Source organism: Chiloscyllium punctatum, chromosome 4 (genome assembly GCF_047496795.1).
Source record: "Chiloscyllium punctatum isolate Juve2018m chromosome 4, sChiPun1.3, whole genome shotgun sequence".
Classification (NCBI taxonomy): domain Eukaryota; kingdom Metazoa; phylum Chordata; class Chondrichthyes; order Orectolobiformes; family Hemiscylliidae; genus Chiloscyllium; species Chiloscyllium punctatum.
Genome location: NC_092742.1, coordinates 54817742 through 54842418, shown reverse-complemented (window position 1 = coordinate 54842418; position 24677 = coordinate 54817742). Strand labels below are relative to the sequence as shown.

The following is a 24677-nucleotide window of genomic DNA, read 5'->3' as shown; positions in this document are numbered from 1 at the left end:
GTGAGGACTGCAGATGCTGGAGATCAGAGCTGAAAAGTGTGTTGCTGGAAAAACGCAGCAGGTCAGGCTGAAGAAGGGCTTATGCCTGAAACGTTGATTCTCCTTGGATGCTGCCTGACCTGCTGTGCTTTTCCAGCAACACATTTTTCAGCTTTGTTTTTGACTGACACAATCTTGATAGGCCAAAGAATCCTTTTTCTGTAGACCTCTATGCAGGCATTCAATGATTAAAAGCCTAGATCTCTCGGGTAGAGAATTCCAAAGGTTCATAAACTTTTGAACGATGAAATTTCGTCTCATCGCTAAAGGGTGACATTTATCCTGAAATTATGATCTGTATTTTGACTGTCTTCACCTGAGGAAACAGTCTATCAAGCCCAAATAAACATTTTGTATGTTGTCGAGAGAACACCTATTATTCTTGTAAACTCAAGAGAATATTGTTCCAATCTGGCTAATCTCTCAAAGGACTGCTTGCTTTTTTTCATTCATTTTGTAGGATTTGAGCGTGGTTGGCAGGCTGGCCATCATTTGCTTTTGAGAAGATGGTGGTAATATGCCTTCTTGAACCTGCTGTAGTTGACCCACAATGCCATTAGAGAGGCAATTTCAGGATTTTGTCACATTGACAGTGGTGGCATGGTGATACATTTCCAAGTCAGGATGGGGAGTGGCTTGGAGGAGAACCTGAAGGTGGTGGTGTTCCCATATTTCTACTGTCTTTGTCCTTCTAGATGGAATTGGTCGTGGGTTTGTCTAAAGATCTTTGAATTTCTGCAGTGCCTCTTGTAGACAGTACATGCTGCTGCTTCTGAATATGGATGGTAGAGGGAATGGATGTAACACCAATCAAGTAGGTTGCTTTGTCCCGGATGGTATCAAGCTTCTTGAATGTTCTTGGAGCAGCACCCATCCAGGCAAGTGAGGAGTATTCCATTATACTCTTGACTTGTGCGTTTTACATGATGGATAGACTTTGGGGAAATCTCAGGATCAGTGCTTTTATCGCAGGAATCAGTCTAATGAATTTTTGTTGCAATCTCTGAAAGGCAAGTAAATCTTTCATTAAGGTGAGGAAATAAAACTGTACACACAACTCCACATATGGTCTTACCAGAACTCTGTATAAATGCAGTAGGGGCTCCTTATAACTGTGGTGCCACTAACTTTGTTTCTGGCTGTACTTTCCTGATGAATCATCAGTTGCACCAGCATTGAACATGAAATACTCAATAGACTGGAAACTGCTGCACTGTCTGGTCCTGCTAGGTAGTCACCCATTCCCTTGTTGCCTGTGCGCTTTAAACTGCAATGTAATCACTTCTGTAAACATGCTATCCACATAGACTCCTATTGCAGGAGCCCAGAGTTTATAATCTGTGTCTGGTCTGCATTTATCCTTGTCTGATACTAGTGATGTGTTCATGACTTCAAACATAGTGCAGAATGAACACTCCACTTGGTTGAGTTGACCTGCCATTCTATAAGTGGTGGAAAATCATAGCAATGCTCACCAGTTAGCTGCTTCTCCTGTCCTGAAGTAAAAGCCAACTATAAAAGACCATTCCCAGTGCACACTATCCACTCCAGCTGTTTTAAGTCTCTCCAAACCATTTGCCCTTCTAGATGTTTACTATAACTGCATGATAATTTTGTGATTTAACTTTATATAAGGCCAACCAAATATCTCTTGAAAGGGTGAGTTCTACCGTTTATTTCCTCGTAGACGAGATGAGACTTGCATATTTTTCTTTTAAATGTTTAGTCATGCACGTATGGAAGAGTTATACATCAAGAAAATGATGTACAAATCAAATTTGTATTGTGGACTCTTAATTCCAGATGACACAAAATTCAGTTTAAAGAGAAATAAACCTTTATTTCTGGATAGCTGGCAAGAGATTCTGGGTGACACCAAAGGAATCTCATAGCTTTGTGATGGCACCCCTTGGTGAATCTCTGAACATTACATGCAAACAGTGCACTTTATATATCATTCAGGTGTGACTGGTATAAATTTCTTAACATCACATGGTTAATTGCTATTACATTATTAAAACAGGAATTTCTCAACGTTACAATGACTAGGGATTGCTATCTTCCTGTTACAAATACTGAATTGTTCACCTGAGCCTGTTACTATATTATTCACATAATCTTGTGTTAATAGGTAAGGAAGTAGCTAATAGGATCCTGAATTGCTGTCATTGTTGGTATTCACATACTCTTATTAATAGGTAAGGAAGTATGTTGATAGAAAAGAAGGCAGTCAATAAGGTCTAGATTAGAGTGGTGCTGGAAAAGCACAGCAGGTCAGGCAGCATCCGAGGAGCAGGAAAAATGACATTTCGGGCAAAAGCCCTTCATCAGGAATGAAGGCAGGGAGCCTCCGATGTGGAGAGATAAATGGGGCTGGGGAGAAGGTAGCAAAAAGTACAATAGGTGGGTGGGGATGAAGGTGATAGGTCAGAGAGGAAGATTGAGTGGATAAGTAGGAAGGAAGATTGGCAGATAGGACAGTTCATGAGGATGGTGATGAGCTAGAAGGTTGGCACTGGGGTCGGGGGGTGGGGGGTGGTGAGAGGGGAAATGAGGAAACTGGTGAAGTCTACATTGATGTACTGGGGTTGAAGTGTTCCAAGGCGGAAGACGAGGCGTTTTTCCTTCAGGCATTGGGTGATGAGAGAGTGGCAGTGGAGGAGGCCCAGGATCTGCATGACCTTGGGAGAGTGGGAGGGGGAGTTGAAGTGTTCGGCCATGTGGTGGTGGTGCAGGTGTCCCAGAGATGTTCCCTAAAGTGCTCTGCGAAAAGGCATCCAGTCTCCCCAGTGTAGAGGAGACTGCATCAGGAGCAACGGTTACAATAAATGACATTGGTGAATGTGCAGGTGAAACTTTGAATGTGGAAGGCTCCTTTGAGGTCATTGGATGGAGGTGAGGGCGGAGGTGTGGGCGCAGGTTTTGCAATTCCAGCGGTGGCAGAGGAAGGTGCCAGGAGGGGAGGGTGGATTGTTGAGGGGGGGTGTGGACCTGACCAGGTAGTCACGGAAGGAATGGTCTTTGCAGAAAGGGGTGGGGTCCATTTGCGGATGATGCGGTTTACGCGAAGGTTGGTAAGGTGGAAGGTGAGCACCAGGGGGGTTCTGTCCTTGTTACGGTTGGAGGGGTGGGGTTTGAGGGCGGAGGTGCAGGATAATAGTCAGGATAGGCAGTCTTATCCAAGGAAACAATTAGTTTTGCCCAAGGGCTGGGAGCAAAACACGTGAATGGCTCCAGACAATTCCTATAATTCTGAGCTAGCCAGACACCTGCAGTGATTTCCAGTCTCAGCCTGCCAAAGGACAGTTTCACAGTCAACCATTATAGTAAGTCACTACAATAGGGAGTTTTTAACTGTTGAATTTCCAATACTCTAAAACATTATGATAAACCATTGTAATAGGATTTTTGGACCGTTGAATCCCCAAAATTTTCTGTGTCACACGAGAACAAAGGTTTTATTCCAGTTTTATAGATAAACAGCTTCTAATTGACTCTTTCTTCAAGTAATTTCCAATCAAAATGTTGCATTTTACTCATTCCTATCTCTATCCATTTAATTTTGCACCGTTCACATTCCATGTTAGTACACGTTACAATACTATCCAACCATACTTAAAACTATTATACATGATTATTCAATCATATCATCAAACACCGAATTCTGATTAAAGGTTACTGGACCTAAAGCATTGACTCTGCTTTCTGTCTACAGATGCTGCCAGACCTGCTGAGTTTCTCTAATTTCTGTTTGTCAGATTTCCAGCATCCGCAGTTTTTGGTCTGAATTTTCTTCACTATCTATTTTTCCTTTCAGTCCCTGTATTGCCTAGACTGTCTCTTTTCCCTTTCAATCTGAAGCAAATGTCTGCTGGCAGTTATGTAGGTGCTTGTAGTTTTTTTTAAAAAAAGCTACATCTTTATTTTACAGACTATTAAAATTGATATTTACTTTTTAATTTTAATACATCACTTGTTAGTTCATATTTATATTGATTCTAACTTTGTGTTAAAGTAAAAGTTACAAGAAGTGAAATCTCATTGATAATTCTTTTGGGTTATTTGGCTAATTTGGTCCATGCTTCCCCTTTTGCAATTGTAACAAAATGCCCATAATTAAATGTTAAAAATCACACAACACCAGGTTATAGTCCAACAGGCTTATTTAGAAGCACTAGCTTTCGGAGTGGTGCTCCTTCTCTAGGTGGTTGTGGAATATAAGATCATAGAAGACAGAATTAATAGCATTAGTAAATTTTTTAAAAGTCCTGTAAATACAGCTAAGATCTGAAGTTAACTACAAAATATTAATATCAGGAGACTGTTGTTAATGACCATGTCAGGTTTTTGCTATAACTTATGTCCTACAATTTTATACTCTACAACCACCTGATGAAGGAGCAACATTCCGAAAGCTAGTGCTTCCAAATAAACCTTTTGGACTAAAAGCTGGTGTTGTGATTTTTAATTTTGTACATCCCAGTCCCAACACCGGCACCTCCAAATCATAATTAAATGAATTTGGTGTAGATCTACTACTTGGATTGACTGCACAAATCTGCCTGCAAAAAAGGAATGGGATAAATTGCCAGTCAGTATGTCTTGTTAGTGATGATAAATATTTATATGGACACTGGGAGAGTTCTGCTGATGCTTTTTCAGCAGTGCTATGGAATCTCTTGCATCCACCCAAGAATCTTTGTTTTGAGTTTCATCTCATATTGGACATTCCTTCATTACTGAAGTGGCGTCCTGTTTTGCTTCAGTACAAGCCTGAAGCTCGTGAAGCTGAAAGGCAAGAGAGCATCCATTATCAAGACTGATTAGTCTTTACAAAGACTTCAGGATCTCTCATTTTGTTAATCTTTCTGAACTTTCAGATTCATAGTAACTGGTGGCAGTGATGGAGACATTAGGATATGGGAAAGTCTGGATGATGACGATCCCAAATCAATCAACGTGGGTGAAAAAATTTATTCACTGGCTCTCCGGGTAGGTGTTTGCTTTACTCTTTAAGGATTCTTTTTTAAAATAATTCCCCAAAGTTATAAATTGTTTATGTCCCAAGTTGACTTGATCAAGCATAACAATTTATAATGAATATAATAGGTAGCCAGTTACTTTTTGCAGTGACAACCTTTCAGCATTATTAATTTTTTAAAAGTTCTGTGAATACAGCTAAGACCTGAAGTTAACTACAAAATATTAATAATCAGGAAACTGTTGTTAATGACCATGTCAAGCTTTTGAAAGTGGAGGAATGAAAATGACCAGTACTACTCAGAACTGAATAATTCTTGAATCCTTGCAAGCATTGCAGAAATATTCACAGGATGGCAGAAGTTGAAGATTTAAAATTCAAATGGTTAGGCAAAATCTGTCATGAAAACAGTGTATGTTGATTGAATGTTTGTATTTTATTGATTTGACATTTATTTTGTAATCTTACATTTATGCATCTGGTACAATTTAATGTGGGCTCTTTAATCCAAGTATTAGTTTGATTTGTACTTCAATTGGGGGGAGAAAAAACTGGAAGCCATTTGCTCCTATGGTGTTGTGGTGCCTAATGATTGTATCAACGGAGTATAACTAATACAATAAATAACAACAGTAAAAATCTAAAACAAAATATCATCAGCTTTTACAAAACTAATAGACTTAGGAAAGAAATTTTCAATCTCAGGTTTATCATGAATGCATTATTCAAATGTTGACTTTAGCATTTCAACTGCAAGTTAAGAATGAGTAATATCTTGCAATATTTTATAAAAATAATTTTCTCTCTAGAAATGCATGAAGCAGTTCAAGAGTATGTCATCATTTATGATTTAAGGTGATTAATAATTGAAAAATATTTTTGCTTTTGCCTTCAGAATGGAATGCTTGTTACAACTGTTTCTAACAACATTGTTCAAGTTCACTCCTTCCCTGAGGGTTTACCAGATGGTATTTTAACTCGTTTCACTGCTGAAGTGAACCACGTCGTCTTCAATACTTCTGCAACCAGTGTTGCTGCTGGTTCCAGGTAATGCAAGTTTGGAGAATACTACACTATTGCAAATGATCACCATGTAATAGATTTTAGGTAACCATTAACAATTTTAAACATCAGCTTTTGGAAAAGGAAAGGTAAAAGGATGCAGATGTAACATCAAGGGTATTTTTGATTTTGAATGCAATATATTTAAGTTATAACATGTGTTTTATTTTCTGATAATGAAGAGGACTAACATTTTCTTAATGTGGGATCTGAATATTGCCTCTGGTTATGTACAAAGTAGGTAATTGCATGACTGTCCCTTGCAGTGACTTTATGGTGAAGATCATTGAGACCAAGGACAACAGTCAACAGAAGACTATTCGAGGTCATGAAGGTCCTATCCTCAGTGTTGCCTTTGATCCAAAGGATTTATTTTTGGTAATAAAATATTAGTGCACCTTAATCCATTCAAGATCTGCCAGTAATAGGCTATAAAGTGATTTTAAACTAAGACTAATGAGTGCTAAAATATATTTACAGTCCTGGGTTCATATTAAAATCCTAAGAAATCAGAGCAGGAATAGGCCATATGGACTTTCAAATAAGCATCACCATTCAATAAAATCATGGTTAGGGCTAATCTTGGCATCAAAGTCACACTCCTGCCCCATTTCCAAAAAATACCTTGACCTAATTATATCAAAAATCTGTCTAATGCAACCTTGACTGCATTCAATGACTCAGCCTCTTCTGGTCTGTGGGATATGGAATTCAAAAGATTAAGGACCCTTGTGTGAAAATAAATTTATCCTCACCTCTTCTGAAACTGTACCCTGTGAAACTATTCCAGATTCCTGTCCATGAGGAAGAAATATCCTCCCAGCATCTAACCTATCAAGCTCCTTAGAACTCCGTATGTTTCAATAAGATGACCTCTCACTCTTATGAACTCCAAGTGTTGGCCCAATCTCCTCAAACTTTTCTCAAAAGGCCATCATTTATCCCAGGAATCAACCTTTTGTTTCAAAACACTTCCAATTCAAATATATTTCTTTGTAAATAAAAGCAATGTGTAAAATTACCAAAATCTTCACAGTAACGTCGCCCAACACTCCTGACAGTTGTAGAAAGACTTCCTTTCTTGGTTTTACAACCCATGTGCAATAATGACCAACATTCCGTTTACCTTCCTGATTACCCTCTGTCCCTGCACACTGCTGTCTTGGAACTCCTGCAGAAGGGTACTGTATCACCATATCCTATGATGTCTCTTCATTTAGATAATATTCTGTTTTTCTATTCTTACCACCAAACTGAAGAATCTTGAATTTTTCCATATTACCTAATCTAATGTATCCATGTCCATACTCTTTGTGCCCTCTTTCTAACTTGCTTTCCTACCTAGTGAAAGGAGCTTACCCCTGCTTATTTGAATAAGTAACAAGCAATGTGGATAAAGGAGAACTTGTGAATGTGGTGCATCTGAGTTTCAAGAAGGCATTTAACAAGTGCCACATCAGAGATTATGCAGAATAAGATCCCACGGTCGAAGGGGTAGCATATTAGCATGGTTAGGGAATTAGTTTGGTGATTGCTGAGATTAAGCCTGAGGTTTTATCTAATGATAACAGGTTGGGCATGTGTCAATTAAAGTTTAGAAGAAGGAATCTTATTGGAACATATAAAGGGACTTCACACAGCGTTTCTCCTGAAAACATGTATCTCCTTGTGAGGAAAGTAGAACTTGGTTACACAATTTTCAAAGGATGATTTTCCTATTTAAGGCAAATCAGGATTTGATTTCTCTCAGTGAATCATGAATCTTTGGAACTTTTTTTTTCAGAGAGCATTAGGAATTGGGTCATTTCAACATTTTTAAGGAGAGGTAGGTAGATTTTTGATTAACTAGGGAGGCACAGGGTTTAGGGGGTAGGCATGAAAGAGGAGTTGGGCCATAAGTGGTTCAGCCATTATCTTATTGAATGGGGGAAGCAGGCTTAAGGGGTCAAGTGACTTACTTCTGCTCCACATATTTTATGTTCTAAGTTTGTGTTAGCAGCAAATCTGGTTACAGTACACTCTCTCTTCCTTTCATCAGTGTCACTGGTATAGTTGTGGATAGTAGTGTCCCCAAAACTGCTTTCTATGGCACCTTGTTAGTTATTGCTACCATTGACAAGTTGGTGAGGTTAGCAGATAGGTGGCTTATGGAGTTCAATGCAGAGAAGTGAGGTGATGCATTTTAGTGAGAAAAACATTGAATGACAATATAAAATAGAGAGTATAATTCTAACTGAAGTGCAGGAGCAGAGGGTATATATGCACAGATCAGTGAAGGTAAGAAGACACATTGAGAGAGCAATTAATGAAGCATACAGTATCCTTGGCTTTATTAATAGGGTCATAGAGTACAAGAGCGGTTAGGTGGTAGTGAACTTGGAGGACAAGTGTAGCAGCTCTGGTGCATATTAATTCCATCAACATACAATTATTGCTTAAAGCAATAATGTCAGCGCTGGCTTGGCCTCATTCATTGAGTGGATGAGCACCATGTGCCCAAAGACCTTCTCTTCAGTGAAACGTCTGCTATATCCTCACCACCTAGGTGCCCAACTCCCTGCTGCAAGGGCACTTGCAAACGAGATAGGAAAATAATGGTCTTTGAAACTGGACACAGTTACTGAACTCTGGAAGCTGACTGGAAGGGCATTGAAGAGCTAGCAGAAAGGAAAAGGTCAGCTCGTCAAGAAGTTGGCCCAGAGAAAATAAGAGACCAGTTAAACGTGCACCTTTTCAGCTCATTGTCTTCCTCTGCAGCAAATATGGCAAGACTGCCAAATCCGACCGGAGCTCCTGAGCCACACTCTCCAATGCTTAATACGGTTGACCACTGAGGCATAAACCATCATCATACAAGATAGAAAGATGTCTTTGTTCTTTCATCCTCACAGAAATTTAATTTTTTCGAATACTATTTCCCACTTATTAAACCATGTGGTCTTTGCTTGATAGCTTGTGATTTTGTAAATGCCCTGCTACTGATTCCTTAATAATGAATTCCAAAGTTTTTCCATCAACAAATGTTTGGCTAACATCGCCTATAATTTCTTCTTTCTGTCTCGCTGCATTGCTGACATTCCCTATTAAAAACTCGCAACTGAACTTTTGATATTATAAATGACTATAATATTTAAATATATGCAAAACATTTTCATGGTTCAGTACTTAAATTATTAAGCAGGTAACAGTCATGTTGTGTTTACAGGCTTCCTCTAGTTGCGATGGAACAGTTTGTGTCTGGAAAATTGCTGATCAAGTAAGTTGGACAAGCTTTATGATTGAGGTCATGTAGTTAATGTACATCAGTGCTAGTTTCGGATAAAGTTGTACTGAAAGGTGGTATGTGTACAAATCTTAATTGCACTATGGATTTCAAGTCTGCATTCTTGTCACATTCATTATAATTTCTTTTCTTTTATTGAATCCTATAAAATCTGTTTTGAAGTAAAATACATTTAATACGTGCAATAATAGTTTTATTTTTTATTTTGTAGACACGTGTAGCAAGTTGGCCACTATTAACTAAATTCAATGAGGTGAACCGTGCTACATCAATCTGTAGACTTGAGTGGCAACCAAAGATCGGAAAGGTAAATACAAAATTAGCACCATACAAAAATATCTTAAGAGACACCATAAAATTTTTTTTTAACAACAGAGATTAAGAAAATATTGCCTTGGTTAGGGATGTAATCATATTTCTGGATTAGAGTGGTGCTGGAAAAGCACAGCAGCTCAGACAGCATCCAAGGTGCAGGAAAATTGACGTTTTGGGCAAAAGCCCTTCATCAGGGATACAGGCAGAGTGCCTGAAGGGTGGAGAGATAGGATGTAATCCTAGTACTTCCTATGTTAAACAGATGAGGTCAGATATCTGATATGAAAAATATCCGATGTAATATTAATAAAATTGTGTCTGCATGCAGTCTGGTTTACTGATGGAAAATATATAATTAATTAAAGGAGTTTATTTTACGTAAATGAAGTATTGCCCTTTTCTTCACGATTAATAAATGCCTACGATCCTTGGTTGTGTATGCAGTCAACCACTCTCAGACTGCTATTGCACTGTGTTGCCTGGTAAGAGATGTATGACATCTAGAGCTAGGAATGATTCCGATTTGTGTAAATCTGTAGAATGAAAATTTTTTAAACATAGTTTTTTAAAAATTCTCTTGAATTTAAGTAAAGTGCACTGCAGTGTTTATTCTAAATACTAGAAAGTAGACGTTTGGTGCATTGGCCATCTGTTCTGGGCAAAAGAGCAAGAACAGTAATAGTCTTAGAGGTATGTCCTGAGAAACATCAACTTGGTTTGTGTCAAGGAAATGTACAAAGACTAAAATTGGCATTCTGTAGGTGAATCAACCTCCTGAAAGATGTTTCTCTATCTTAGTCTTTTAATCAAGAATCTGGATGTTATAATAATTGGAGGCATGCTTAGTACATTTCACTGAAATTGGTTATTTATAACAATGCAATTGTTTTATTTAGATTATTGGACATGCTGTTGATAATTATCCATCAAATAGCTTGAAATGTCAGGTGTTGCACATCTGCCACTGGTAAAGCTTCTATTCAGTGGGATCTAGTTTGCACCTGTTGTGACCACAAAGGTGATAACGATACATTGGCTTACTTGTAATGGATCTTGCTACTTGTGCTGTTCTGGTAGTGCTGTTGGCACCTGCTGCTGAGAGCTCAAATATACACATGTCACTGTTTTAACTTTGGAGTGTTCATTTTGGCAAATAATGGTATCCTGAGCTCTGGTTTGCTGATGCATAGACAGCACATAATCAATCTTGGATTGGTGAGGTAGTGTGTGCTTAATTCCTGATTAGTTTCTTAACTGTGATAGAAATTATATTAATAATATGACTGTCTCCCGACTGGTTCACAAAATTATCAATCACAGGGTACACCTTTTCCTTCCAAGTTTTCCCTGTCAGTAGGAAGTCATAAACTTAGTAAGCCAAGTAAGGAAATACTATCCAAGTACTTTGTGTGCTTAGAGGTATGTAGTATCATATTCTAGTCATAAATATTCTGGTGAATTCTAAAACCATCAATATCTTATAGTTAAAATAACCATTTATTTATGTAATAACTGCTGCTGCCTAGAACAAGTTACTTAAAGGAAATTTTGGTTGTTTAGATTGTCATTTATCAAGAATCAAACCTTATCACTGAAATTTTATAGCCTAGATTGACTTAAGAAATTGTTGTATATAATTAATTACACAATGTCATTCCAAAGTAATGTAGTTATAAAATGAAGCCAATTTTAAACACAAAACTTTGCCTGTATACTAAAAACTTTCACTTCAAAGGTTATTACAAAATGGGAGTTTACTCCACCACTAAATTTGTTAGTGTGGGCCATTTGGTTAATCTCACCTTTGAGGGGCTATCTTGGATAATAAACAATCACAGACAAAATGCCACATGCTTAAGTTACCAGATCTCTCATTACCCACAATTACCATGTTATAACTATGTATTGGAAAATAATCTCAATTCCATAGGTACTCTTGCAGTGCTACTTAGATAGGTAGTTGCAAGATTTTACCCCAGTGGTGATGGAGAGTGATATGATTTCTAAGTCAAGATGGGCACATGACTTGGAAGGGGGTCTTGCAGGTGGTGATGTTCTCGTGTACCTGCCTCACTTCTCCTTCTAGACAGTGGAGGTCATGGATTTGGAAAGTGCTAAAGAAGAAGCCTTGGTAAGTTTCTGTAGTGCAGCTTGCATTGTGTGTACACTCAATAATGGTTCACCACTGATGGAGAGTGTTACTGATTTCTGCTTATAGATCAGGTGTCAATAAAGAAGACAGCTGCTTAGTTTGTGTTCGAACTTCCTGAGTGTTGTAGGAACTGCACATTTCAGGTGATTGAAGAGTTTTCCATTACACTCTTAACTAGTACCTTGAATATGGTGGATAAGCTTTTGGGGCGTGGTCAGGAAGTGAATTATTTGCTAAAGTATTCCTAGCCTTACTGGATTAGCTGCAGTACATGTACGGTTGTCCTGTATTTGGGTGAGGTGGGATTGTGGTGCCTAGCCTAGTGGAGTTACATCACCTCCAAGCTATTCACGCCTTGTGATGGATGATAGGTACTGAGTAATTCCTCAATGGGAGACTATAGGGTCTGATAGCTCAACTGAGCAAGTCTGCAGTGTTTCTTTTCTCATTAGCAAGCAGCCATTTCGGGTGATTTAGTGGTCTCTGAACTGATGGAAGTGTCTTGCGGGTTGCAATTCTTGTGGGAGCAAATACCGTAAGAAAAGGGTGATGCTATATGGGCATGTAATGGAGAGGCTACCAGTGCCATGTATTGATGAGCTATAGGCCAGTTCCGTCTGTATTCTACTTCATTGTGGACTCCAGACCGCCCTTGTATGAACCTGATCCTAAACTTGTTTGGTTCAGTAAGTGGAATAGGATCTTTTGGGTACATTTTATGCTGTTGATAATGTAGCTTTAGTTGTGTATTTTTGTCTCCGCTTTGATCAGAGTTTCTAGTATTGTAATTCGTTTCTGCATTACTAACCAGAAAAGTATGCAACATGTATACCAAAAAATGAGAAGAAATGTTTGGAAATTAAATTTTAACAATTGACTGAATACATGTGTAATTTGAATGTTTTCAATTTAATTCTGTCTTTTTGTTTTGGTATGTGCATATAGCTTCTGGCAGTTCCAGTAGAAAAGGTTGTGAAGCTCTTTGAAAGGGATACCTGGGAAAATACTGACAATCTTTCAGATGAAAGTATTATGATGGTAAGTTTTCCAATTGAGAGTAACTTTACTGAAATTTAATATAAAAATAACATTTTTATATTAAAGTAACATTTCATGAAGCAGCAATCATTGCAAATAGCTTTCTAAGCAACTAGTCCTGTGGATTAGAACTAATGTTTAGAAGATCATAGAAATATTAAAAATTATTTTGCCAAAATAGGTAAGAAACCTTGTGTATTTTCCCTGTAATTTTTGCCAACTGTTTTTATTTTCAAAGACAGACAGGTGATAATTAAAGGCAAGATTCATATTTTTTTTACAAATGCTAAATTTGAGGATTATTTTCCCATTCTTTTTCCTCAGCCATTAAATGTTGTATCATGGTCTCCTTGTGGTGGTTATGTGGCTGCTGGGAGCATTGATGGATCAATGGTGGTTTGGAATGTACAGACCAGAAAATGCATTGAAAGGTATAATAGTTCCCATATTAATTTGTGAAACTCCATTATTGTTTGAGGATATTGTGATGGAGTTCACACTGAATTATTTACAGGATAAATTAGTGTCAAAATGTTTATTTTCCTTCATGAGGTTCTATTATTCAGTAATGATAAGTCAAAATACTGGAAATTTAAATATTTTAAGATAATTTTGTCCAATACCTAAACTAAAAAATGATTATGAATTTAAAATGCTTATTTTGCTTGCACTTTTTGTTGAAGTTAGCTTATCTTCATTTTTAAATGGATGGAATGTAAGTTTATGAACATTTGCTGAATTGCTTTGAACTTTTGGAAATAATTTTATTATATTTTGCTCTCAAAATAGAGGTGACATTTTATAAATGTTAAAATAATTTCTGGCATAATTCCGACATGAATTTCCTGGACTATTTTTAAAGTACTATCAAGTTCTCAAGAATAGCACCTATATGATCTTCTTAATAGGCTAATGACAAAAAGTGGTGTTTCTAAGGTACCTTAAAAATAATTGGTGCAAAGGCACTTGCATAGTTTCTTTGCAGTTAAATTGTTATAAGGCGCAGTGACAAAAGGTGTGTCTGTATGCCTATGACTTTCTACAGGGCTTTTTCAAAAATGCAGGAGGAATCAGCAGTTGAATAGTCCAGTGCATATTTGCATCATTCTGTAGCTTGGTCATGCAATAAAAATACAATTGGCTGTTTGCTGTCTTGAACTTGCTAACTGAACTTAATAGTAGTAGCTAAAACCTGGAAGATAAATGTCTTTAAAGCGTTGAGATTGAATAATAAGAACTTGAATTCATACTTTGGATATCCAGAACTAGCTCTTAGTCCAACCTGTGGACCAGTCCTTTTGAGAGAGTTGGCAAACTTGATACCTTTCTGTGAACTTCTCTTTTTGTCATGTAGTGACCAATGAATAAGTAAAAAGGGTGTTCTGCTTCTCTCTAACTCCTTTGAAAACAGTTTCACTTTTAATTTTCCATTTCACCCGAAAATAATGCACTTGAAGATAAAGAAACTTGTCATGATGGAATTGAAAATGTAAACTTACAATTTATTGGAACAAAATACTAACACTTGGCTCATAAAACGGAATTAATTAATTGAAAAGTAGCAAGGCACTGAAAATCTTTACTAGTCTAATTGCTCAACATTTGAGAACTGATCTATATGCTCAAGTATTTAAGATACTAATGGTCTAAAATTATAATGTGTTATATCAAAGAAGTCTAAGATGAGAGTTTTAAACCCTCACTTTTCTGTTGATCTCTTGCCATTTCAGTGGTGGGTTATCTGCAGTATAATCTAATAAATGGTTGATAAATGTATGATGTGAGTAACACTATGTTTTTTAGATTTCAGCATGAGAAGACTTATCGCATCTGTGCAATGGCATGGCATCCTTCAAAAGAAAGTATAGCATATACAGATGCTGAAGGAAATCTCGGTCTTCATGAAGGGGTTTTGGCAAGTGCTGGTAGCAAGGTAAACACTTTATGTCAATAGTAGTATTACAGGCACAAGGATGTTTTTGTAATTTTGTTGTTGTCACTTCATCATTTCTGGTAGAGTGTGCAATAAGCTAAAGCAAAGTAATATAATTAAAAGGTCTTACTTTATTTGAACTGGTAGTTTTGTATTAAAACAATTTTAGGTTTTGTGTGTGTGTGTGTGTGTGTGTATATATACACACACACACGTGCTCGCATGAGTGCATTAAATCCCCGTCACAGGTGTATCTGTTCCGCAGTTTACAGTACTGAAGTGTATTAATTCTATTCACCATAGAGAAATTATACAAATTAGAAACTTGTAGATACCTCAAAATTAGTTCTGTTGGACATGGTTACTGCAAAATTTTTAAATGTTTTTATTTAGGAACAGGCATCTCATTCAAATGCTGCCACATTTGAAGATTTGTTTGATGAAGAGGACAGTGACTTGTTAACAAAAGGCATGAATCTATCACCCCCATCACCTATGAAGCAGCCATTAGTGGATGATGATGATGACTATGATGGTGATGATGATAATGTAATGGCGATTGTCAACCGTTCTCGACATAATCGAGCTATTGAAGATGATAACTCAAACGGTAAGGAATAATTTAGTATCTTTGAACATGTAAATACTATTATTGTATTTGAATTTATATTTGTTAGCTATTTTTGCTTATATGTATTTTCATTATTTTGTCATTTGAGATACTTTCACACAAGTTAAATAAAGGAAGTTGTCAACGTGATATGCAATTTATTCTGTTTTGAAGAAATGTTGGTAAATTTTATTTTAGAAATCTCTGATATTACTTTCCAACAACAATTCCTTTTAATGAAATAAAAGCTATTCAGCTAGCTAGACCATTCTTAGAACATAATCGAATATGTTCTTCTTAGATTCCGCAGTAATTGTCAGCATCAAAAGTATACCTAATACACTTTTATGCACACACATCCATTGTCATTTCAAATCTTACTTTTGATGTTTAAGATAAGAGGAATATTAAATAGAATCATCAAATGGTTGCAGCACAGAAGGAGGCCATTCAGCCAGTCATGTCCATATCAGTCTCTGCAAGACTAACTTATCAGTTATATTTTATTTAATCATTATTTAATTATCTTTGAATATCTTGCTTGATTTTACCTTCATCGCCCTCTGAGGTAGTATATACCAGATACTAACTGCTCACTCCATATAAAAGCTTTTGGCATTGATTTGTTTTGCCAATAACCCTAAATTGATGTCTTCTGATTTTTAATCCCTTCTGCCAGAGGGAGTAGTTTTTCCCTATTCACTTTGTCCAGAGTCCTTTTAGTTTTGAAAATCACAATCAAATCTCCTTTCAACCCTCTCTTGAAGGAGAACAGACCCAACTCTTTCAATCAATGCACTTGACTGAAATTCCTCATCCCAAGAAGCATTTTTGTTAATCTGGAACCTGCAACTCCCTAACAGCACTGGGTGTGCCAAGTCTCCATGGTGTGTCTCAGTTCAAGATAACAGCATTTTTGGGGCGGCATGGTGGCTCAGTGGTTAGCATGCTGCCTCAACTCCAAGAATCCAGGTTCAATTCTAGCCTCGGGTGACTGTCTGTCTGTGTGCAGTTTGCACATTCTCCCTGTGCCTGTGTGGGTTTTCTCCGGGTGCTCCGGTTTCCCACACTCGAAGGATGTGGGAGGAAAGATGTAGGTTAGGTGGATTGGCTATGCTGAAATTGTCCATGTTCAGGGATGTATAGGCTAGGAGGATTAGCCATGGTCGATGTAGGGTTATGGGGTGCTGGGTCTGGGTGTGATATTCTTTGGAGGACTCAGTGGGCCAAAAGGACTCCTTTCACATTGTAGAGGTTCTGTGATTCAATGACTCTGATTCTTGAGCAGCTAAGGATAGGCAATAATTGCTGACCTAGCCAGTAATGCACATATTTTGTGAATAAATTAAACAAAGCACTTCATGAAATATCAAAAGGGAAAATATGGCAATTCTTCACATGCATATCATGCATATTAATGAGTACAAAGTTATCCTTCAGACATTCAAAACCTTAAAATAAAATAATGTTTACTTTAGTTGTGTATTTGGATGGGGAGAGTGACACCTGATGTTCAAATAACAATTTAAGGTTTATACATTTATTCTAGATATTGGATCTTCCACCCAATTAGAAAAAATGGATAGTGATGATGATGACGATGACAATGCCCGAACTACTGTTGCACAAACTGCACCAACAGTTGTAGGATACTCTGGACCAGTGCCAACACCACAACAAAAACCTTTTCAACCTTGTTCCACTCCCTCTTATCTCCAGCATAGGTTCATGGTAAGCTCAAGTACCATTGCTTTGAATTTTTTTCATATCTTAAAGGTGAAATACACAGATAAGTCATCACATTATCTTAGAAATTATTACACTTTATAGATTTTACAAGAAAAGATTGCAAACTTATCTCAAATATTATGCTGAAGTACTTGATGAAATTTGATTTATGACAGCAGCTGCTTTATGAATATTTCAGAAACAGCAATAAAATGAAGGAGCAGTTCATTTTTTTTATGGTGGTGTTGGTTGAAGGAATGTATTTCCTCAGGAAACTAGGAGAACTTCTTGCTCTTCTTGGAGTACTGTTACACCAGTGATATCTTTTGAAGTGACGTATTGTCATGACTCACTGAGGTAGTGTGTTTGAAATCGAGCCTTGTTCCTGAAGTCATCATGAAAGTTAAAGCTCTAGAAAAATATGTAAAGTTTCCCCAATTTACCTGACTTTTAAGTCCCAGGTTGATAGAAAGCCCAGCCCAGATTCTGTACTTAAGTAGAATTACTATTTATTCCAACCGGCTGCTTGTATATACAGAATACTACCACCTACCACCACCCACTCTTCTTCTCTCTTCCCCCCCACCCCCCCATTTCATCTGTAGCCACTTCAGTTAATACTTGTACAACCAGTTGAGCATCATAATGCTGGCCATGGATGTTGGGTTACTTGTTTTCAAACCATACAGCCATCCTTTACTAACACTGGTTTTAAAACAGTTCGTTCTCATTTCTTGGGCATAGACACCTACAGCATAAGAGACAGGCCCTTTGGCCCAAACTGGTGCATGCCAAACAAAATGTACATCCACGCTAACCCCATTTCCCTGCACTTGGACCATAACCTTGTAAACATTTCCTATCCATGCATTTATCCAAATGCCTTTTAAATGTTGTTAATGTACCAACCTCAACCATTTCAGCTGGCAGCTCATTCTATATGCGTACCACCCTCTGTGTTTAAAAAAAAAGATTGCCCCTCAGGTTCCCTTTTATACTTTCCCCTCTCACCTTAAACTGATGCCCTCTAGTCCTCAATTCCCCAAAAGATTGAGTGCATTGTGTTATCCATGCCTCTCATGATCTTATACGTTTCTACAAGATCCCTTTCAGTCTCCTATGCTCTAAAGAAAAACGTTCTAGCTTGTCCAACCACTTCCTATAACTCAGACCATTGAGCCTTGGCAACATCCTTGTAAATTTCCTCTGCACTCTTTCCAGTTTAATAATATCCTTCCTATAACAGGATGACCAAAACTGAACACAATACTCCAAGTGCACCTGCACTCCAAGGTCCATCTGTTCTGCTATATTCCTTAAGGCCCTGACATTCGCCAAGAAACTCCTCGTTGATTTGACTTTCCAAAATCCAACATCCCACACTAATCTATATTAAAGTCCATTTGCCATTTCTTGGCCCACTTCCCCCATCTGATAAAAGTGCTGCTGCAATTTCTGATAACCTTCCTCACTGTCACAATACCGCCTATTTTAGTGTCATTGGCAAACTTACTAATATACAATGCCTTGTACATTCTCATCCAAATCATGAATATAGATAACAAACAGCAAAAGACTCAGCACCGACCTCTGAGGTACACCACTAGTCACAGGCCTCCAGTCCGACAAGCATCCTTTCACTAGCACTCAATCTTTTTCACAGGGTTGGGGAATTGAGGACTAGAGGGCATCAGTTTAAGGTGAGAGGGGAAAGTATAAAAGGGAACCTGAGGGGCAATCTTTTTTTAACACAGAGAGGGTGGTACGCATATAGAATGAGCTGCCAGCAGAAATGGTTGAGGTTGGTACATTAACAACATTTAAAAGGCATTTGGATAAATGCATGGATAGGAAATGTTTACAAGGTTATGGTCCAAGTGCTTCCCTCTGCTTCCTACCATCAAGCCAATTGTGTATCCAATTTGCCAGCTCTCCCTGGATTCCATACGATCTAACCTTTCGGAGCAATCTACCTTGTGGAACCTTATCAAAGGCCTTACTGAAATCCATATGTCTACCACCCTGTCCTCATCAACCTTCCTGGTCATTTATCAAAGAACTCGAACAAACTTGTGAGGCATGATCTCCCATGCACAAAGCCAATGCGGATTACTCCTAATCAAACCCTGTCTTCCAAATGCATATATATCTTATCCCTCAGAATTTTTTCAAGATGTTAAGCTTACTGGTCTGTAGTTCCCATGTTTTTCTTTGAAGCCCTTCTTGAATAAGGACATGACATTCGCTACCCTGCAGTCATCCAGGACCTCAGCCATGGCTAACAATGATGCAAAAATATCAGCCAGGGCCCCCACAGTTTCTTCTCTAGCCTCTTTCACGGTTCTTGGATATATCTGGTCAGGACCAGGAGATTTATCCACCTTCATATATTTCAGTCCCCAGCTTTTTAAAAAATAAACAAAATAAAGATAACAGTCTGTGCACCATAATTTTTAAAATCCCCTAATCATTACTAGACAACAGTTCTAATGCAAATTTTGGGAAATATAATTAGACAGATATCATGTTTTAGAGTATGATCCCTTTCAATGGGATCAAAGTCAGTTGTCTGAGGTAGACCATGCTTAATGATGTAGCCGTAAAGATTTGAGAGCTAAAGTCCCTTTTGTCTTTCAAATTATTGCAATCCAGCTTCAAAATTCTAAAACAGTTGAGATAATTTTGCAGTTGTCTTAACCCCACATGGCCCATAAAGTTTTCTCTGAATAAAGGTTAAATGGTTTTCATGTTGCTGCTGATTTTTGGGCATTGTTATTGTTAAATGTTTGTGTAAAGGTTTTTTAGCTTGGGTGCTGGTTGCAGTTTCTGTGGATACGTTTGGCGAGTTGGGAAGTTATTTTGCAGATGTTTCATCCCCTTTCTAGGTGATATCCTCAGCTCTGGCATGTGGGTTGTTGATAGGTGGTCTGTACCTGACACGGTGGTGGTATTTGACACAACAATACTAGGCCAAGCCAACCACAGGACAGCTATAGAACTTCTAGAAGCATGGCATTCATCCACGGACTCCATCAATAAACACATTTGACCTAGACCCAATATACCAACCACTACAATGAACAACTGGAAGCAGTGGGAATGAAACCAAATGAATCCCAACTGACACAATACAGCAGCGCTTCACAGGAGGCCCCACAGCACTGAGGATGTCACCCAGATAGGGCTGAAAAATGTGTTGCTGATAAAGTGCAGCAGGTCAGGCAGCATCAAAGGAGCAGGAGGAATGTCTCCAAACCAACTTCTCAGTTTGGTGAATATACCCACAACAACTGCATTGTTCTTGTTAATTCTCTGCCACAGTGTTCCTTCTTAATAAACAATCGTATCTGTTTTATTTTTTAGGTGTGGAATTCCATTGGTATTATTCGCTGTTACAGTGATGAGCAAGATAATGCTATAGATGTAGAATTCCACGATACTTCAGTACATCATGCAATACACTTGAGTAATGTTCTGAATCACACCATGGCTGATTTATCACATGAAGCAGTGCTACTAGCGTGTGTAAAAACTGAAGAAGTGCCAAGGTAAAAGTATGGGATTTTAAAAATAATACTTGAAGTTTGGTTTGTGCTGTACCACTGAGTGTGTTAAATATTTACAGTCAGTATTTGCCTTCTATGTTAACCAAAACAAAGCCCCATAATTTTATTGACATTTTCCAAAATGCAGTCTGTGGACTGATTGTGGCCCACATGAACTCCTTTTAATTGGTGGGCACAGCCCCTTTTATTTGTAATGGTAGTGGCTTTGACAGGATGCTAAATCTGGTAATGGCCTTGGTGGCATTGTGGTTTGATTCTCAAAATAGTTGAATACAGGACCAGGATCAGAAGGTGTGCAATAGTGTGCCAATAACACTTGAAAGTGGTAGAGGCTGGTCCAATTGCAACATTTAAAAGGCATCTAGATGGGTATGTGAGCAGGAAGGATTTAGAGGGATATGGGTCAAATGCTGGCAAATAGGACTAGATTAATTTGGGATATCAGGTTGGCATGGTTGAGTTGGACCAAAAGGTCCATTTCCGTGCTCTACATCTCTATGACTCTCTGACTTGTTTCGGATTTAGACTTGTGTAGTGCCCTAAGATGCTTAACAGATTCATAAGAAAAATGGCATTGAATGAAAGCCATTGCCAAAGAGGGTCTTAAAGGAATCCAGAGATTTGGAGTCTATTTGTCTCAAAGCACAGCCACCAAAAATGGAGGGGGAAGTGGGAAGCATAGGAGCGTAGATTTGGAGCAATGGAGAGATGAGAATGCTGGTTTTGGACATGGAGGAAGTTAGAATTGTGAAATGGTTCTAATGAAACCCACTCAGCCCTTCTAGTCTGTATCAGCTCTTTGCAAGAGCAATCCAGCCTTTACACCCTTAGTTGGAATAAAAATAAGAAAATATTGGAAATACACAGCATTTCAGTCACCTCTGTATGAGATAATTCAAAGTCATAATGTTTCAATTTTTATGTCTCATCTGCACAACTTGAAGGACAGAATTATGTTTGCGCTTACAATAGACTTTGGGAATAAATTAGTGTTGAGGCCTTGGCTCTTAGGTATTACTGGATCCTGGCTGATGTGTTTGAACCGATGATACCTAAGCATCTTGTGTTAACTGGGGTGAATATTGTGCTTGTCGAACACTGAAAGAGAAAAGGAAAGCAGTGAAGGTGGACGGGGGAGAGAGACAAATGAAAATCCTGTTGGAGAGAAGAGCAGTACTTCTTCAGGGTAGGCATTCCTGGAAGAGAGGTGGCAGTGAGTTAAACACTGGATAAAAGCAAATTACTGTGGATGCTGGAATCTGAAACCAATCAAGCTTTGACAAAGGGTCAGTTAGACTTAACGTCAGCTCTTTTCTCTCCTTGCAGATGCTGCCAGACCTGCTTAGATTTTCCAGCATTTTCTCTTGGTTTCGGATTCCAGCATCCGCAGTAATTTGCATTTATTTATTGAATATTGTGCTTTTTTTATTTGCTGAATGGGAAATACCACCACCCCATGAAATTTCCAACTGGGTCTGAATTCATATTGAATAATATGTTTAGGAAAGTGGAGCAGATTGAGGAAGGATACATGTTGTTGGAACCGATGGAAATGACTAGATTTATACCAATCCGAATGTATCTTGCCTTGGTGGCTATAAGGGAACCTTGATCGGGAGTGATAGGGAGTGTAAGCAGGCTTTTAAACTGTAACAGGTATCACAGGTAAGCTTGATGTGGTCTTGACGCAATGTCCACTGATGTTCATTTGCGGCAGGACTTGTCGGATGGTGGTTAGGAGTTGAAACTTTGCATACTTAGTCCTCTGGCTGGAGAAAAGGGATTAGACTTACTGTCATGTGGAAATTTACAATTATATTGTGCCACTTCCTCTGCATATTTTTTTAAGAGCTGTGAGATAGCTAAACGTGGCAGCCAATCTGAACATAGCAAGATGCCATATATATTCACCAAATGAATGATTGATCAGATAATCAGTTTTAATGGTGTTGATTGAGAAAGCATTATTAGTCAGTGGACGAGGATAAGTCCTCTGGTTCATATCTTTTGGTACAGCAAATCATTTTATATCACCTCTGACAATAAAAGGTCTCTTCACTGTCCACCTAAATGATATATTTTTAAAATTGTAGTGGCTTTTAAAATCAAATGGTTAACCAAAGATTAAAGCCTAAGCAAAGCTGACATGTTATTGCTGCCACACTGACCGTTCGGTAAACTCTGCACAGACCGGGGATTGAGCTGGGGTGTTCTTAACCTGCATGATTCAGCAAATCACTATTTTAACCTGCTGAACTCTTGGGGAAAGCTAAACGATCTTTATCTGTTCCAATCCGTTCAGCTTATTGAAGTTAAATCTGTATGTTTTCTTTAAATCCCTGCATGAGAAAATATTAAAGTGCTCTTGGGAAAGGAAATTATTGTGCATATTAAGACACTATGCTTTTCCATCTGTCCATCAGCACACTCCAGTGTATTCACTTCAACTCCAGGGATGCAAACAAAGAATGGATGGTGGATATGCCAAACAATGAAAACATTGAAGCCATTTGTTTAGGTCAAGGCTGGGCTGCTGTTTCGACAAATGCTCAAATTGTTCGCATCTTCAGCATTGGTGGTGTACAAAAGGAGCTCTTCAGTCTTATGGGGCCTGTGGTCGCTATGTCTGGTCATGGGGAGCAGCTATTGATTTCTTATCATCGAGGTACATTTTAAAAGTTCTTTCTGAACCATTGTACTTTGTGCTTTTATATTGAGTTTATTGTTCTGACCAATTGCATTGAAGCAAGCAGTCCTAAGTCCATCATTGTTTCGTGAAATGAAAAGTAAAGCAACAGCATGCCTTAGATCATATATACTTTAATTTTCTACACCAGTCATCTGTAAATAAGATTACTAGTTTGTGCTATGCTATAACAAACTTTGATATAGATTCTCATCCTGTCCAAACTGGTGGCCATTAGTGAGATGCCATTTTAGGGTATTATAGTGAATCACTCTATAAAATGCATACAAGTTTAAAAAACAGACACAGGCCTTCTGGTTCAACCATTTTAGGTTTGCATTCTAGAAGTGACTTGTTCTAATTATATTTATTAATCTGTTGCCAAGCTCCTTCAATCTCTCTTGTTTTGTTCACCTAAGCAGTAAAACATTGACATATATTCTTCCCCCCACTACTTGTAAGTCAAGGCTGTTGAACATTAACATGTACTTTATTAGGTTTCCTTGCTACCCTGTCAATACAGTGCCTGAGATGTGACATCTGGTGTATCTCATCAGATGCCTTTTAAAAATCCAAATGCAATACAATTACTGTTTATGGCTGTAGCTTTGCTCGCTGAGCTGGAAGGTTCATTTTCAGGCGTTTCGTCACCATACTAGGTAACATCTTCAGTGAGCCTTTGGATGCTGATGATCCCTGCTTTCTGTTGATATGTTTGGGTTTCTTTGGGCTGGTGATGTCATTTCCTGTGGTGGTGTCATTTCCTGTTCTTTTTCTCAGAGGGTGGTAGATTGACTTGGACCCAATGTGTTTGTTGATAGATTTCTGGTTGGAATGCCATGCTTCTAGGAATTCTCGTGCGTGTCTTTGTTTGGCTTGTCCTAGGATGGATGTGTTGTCCCAGTTGAAGTGGTGTCCTTCCTCATCTTCTCAAAACTCGATTACTGTTTATCTTGCTTGCTACATCCTAGAAAAACAATTTATTTTCAGACAAGATATGCTTTTAATTTTGTTTGACTGCATTCTTTGAATTCCCACCAAAAATCAGAATGCAACAGGTTCTTCTCCTTAAAATTACAAGTGTGAATTAAAAGATAGTTAGAGATGAAAAAGGTCATTGGCTGACATCAATCTCACGTTTCCCTTCTCATCTGTGGTAATGAGGACCTCAGGTGTAGGCCATGATGAATCACTCACTCAGCACGCCTGGAAGAAGATGGATGCAAATGTTTCAGTTTTGCCTTTTGCACAGACATGCTGGCCCCTGTCTTCTGTTGAGGATGG

At 38.2% G+C, this 24677-nt stretch overlaps 1 protein-coding gene across 3 annotated transcripts in view; it reads left to right on the top strand.

Annotated features, from left to right (window-relative positions):
- The window catches only part of wdhd1 (WD repeat and HMG-box DNA binding protein 1), a 61452-nt gene that overhangs the window by 12176 nt on the left and 24599 nt on the right, over positions 1–24677 (top strand). For all 3 annotated transcript variants that reach the window (XM_072568764.1, XM_072568762.1, XM_072568763.1), the window contains 12 exons: positions 4920–5031; positions 5916–6067; positions 6349–6460; positions 9288–9338; positions 9577–9672; positions 12778–12870; positions 13195–13301; positions 14674–14803; positions 15197–15413; positions 16963–17144; positions 20505–20689; positions 23131–23372. In XM_072568764.1, the coding sequence (XP_072424865.1) occupies positions 5922–6067; positions 6349–6460; positions 9288–9338; positions 9577–9672; positions 12778–12870; positions 13195–13301; positions 14674–14803; positions 15197–15413; positions 16963–17144; positions 20505–20689; positions 23131–23372 (1561 nt within the window). In that variant the 5' untranslated portion in view covers positions 4920–5031; positions 5916–5921. The remainder of the gene's footprint in view (positions 1–4919; positions 5032–5915; positions 6068–6348; positions 6461–9287; positions 9339–9576; positions 9673–12777; positions 12871–13194; positions 13302–14673; positions 14804–15196; positions 15414–16962; positions 17145–20504; positions 20690–23130; positions 23373–24677) is intronic.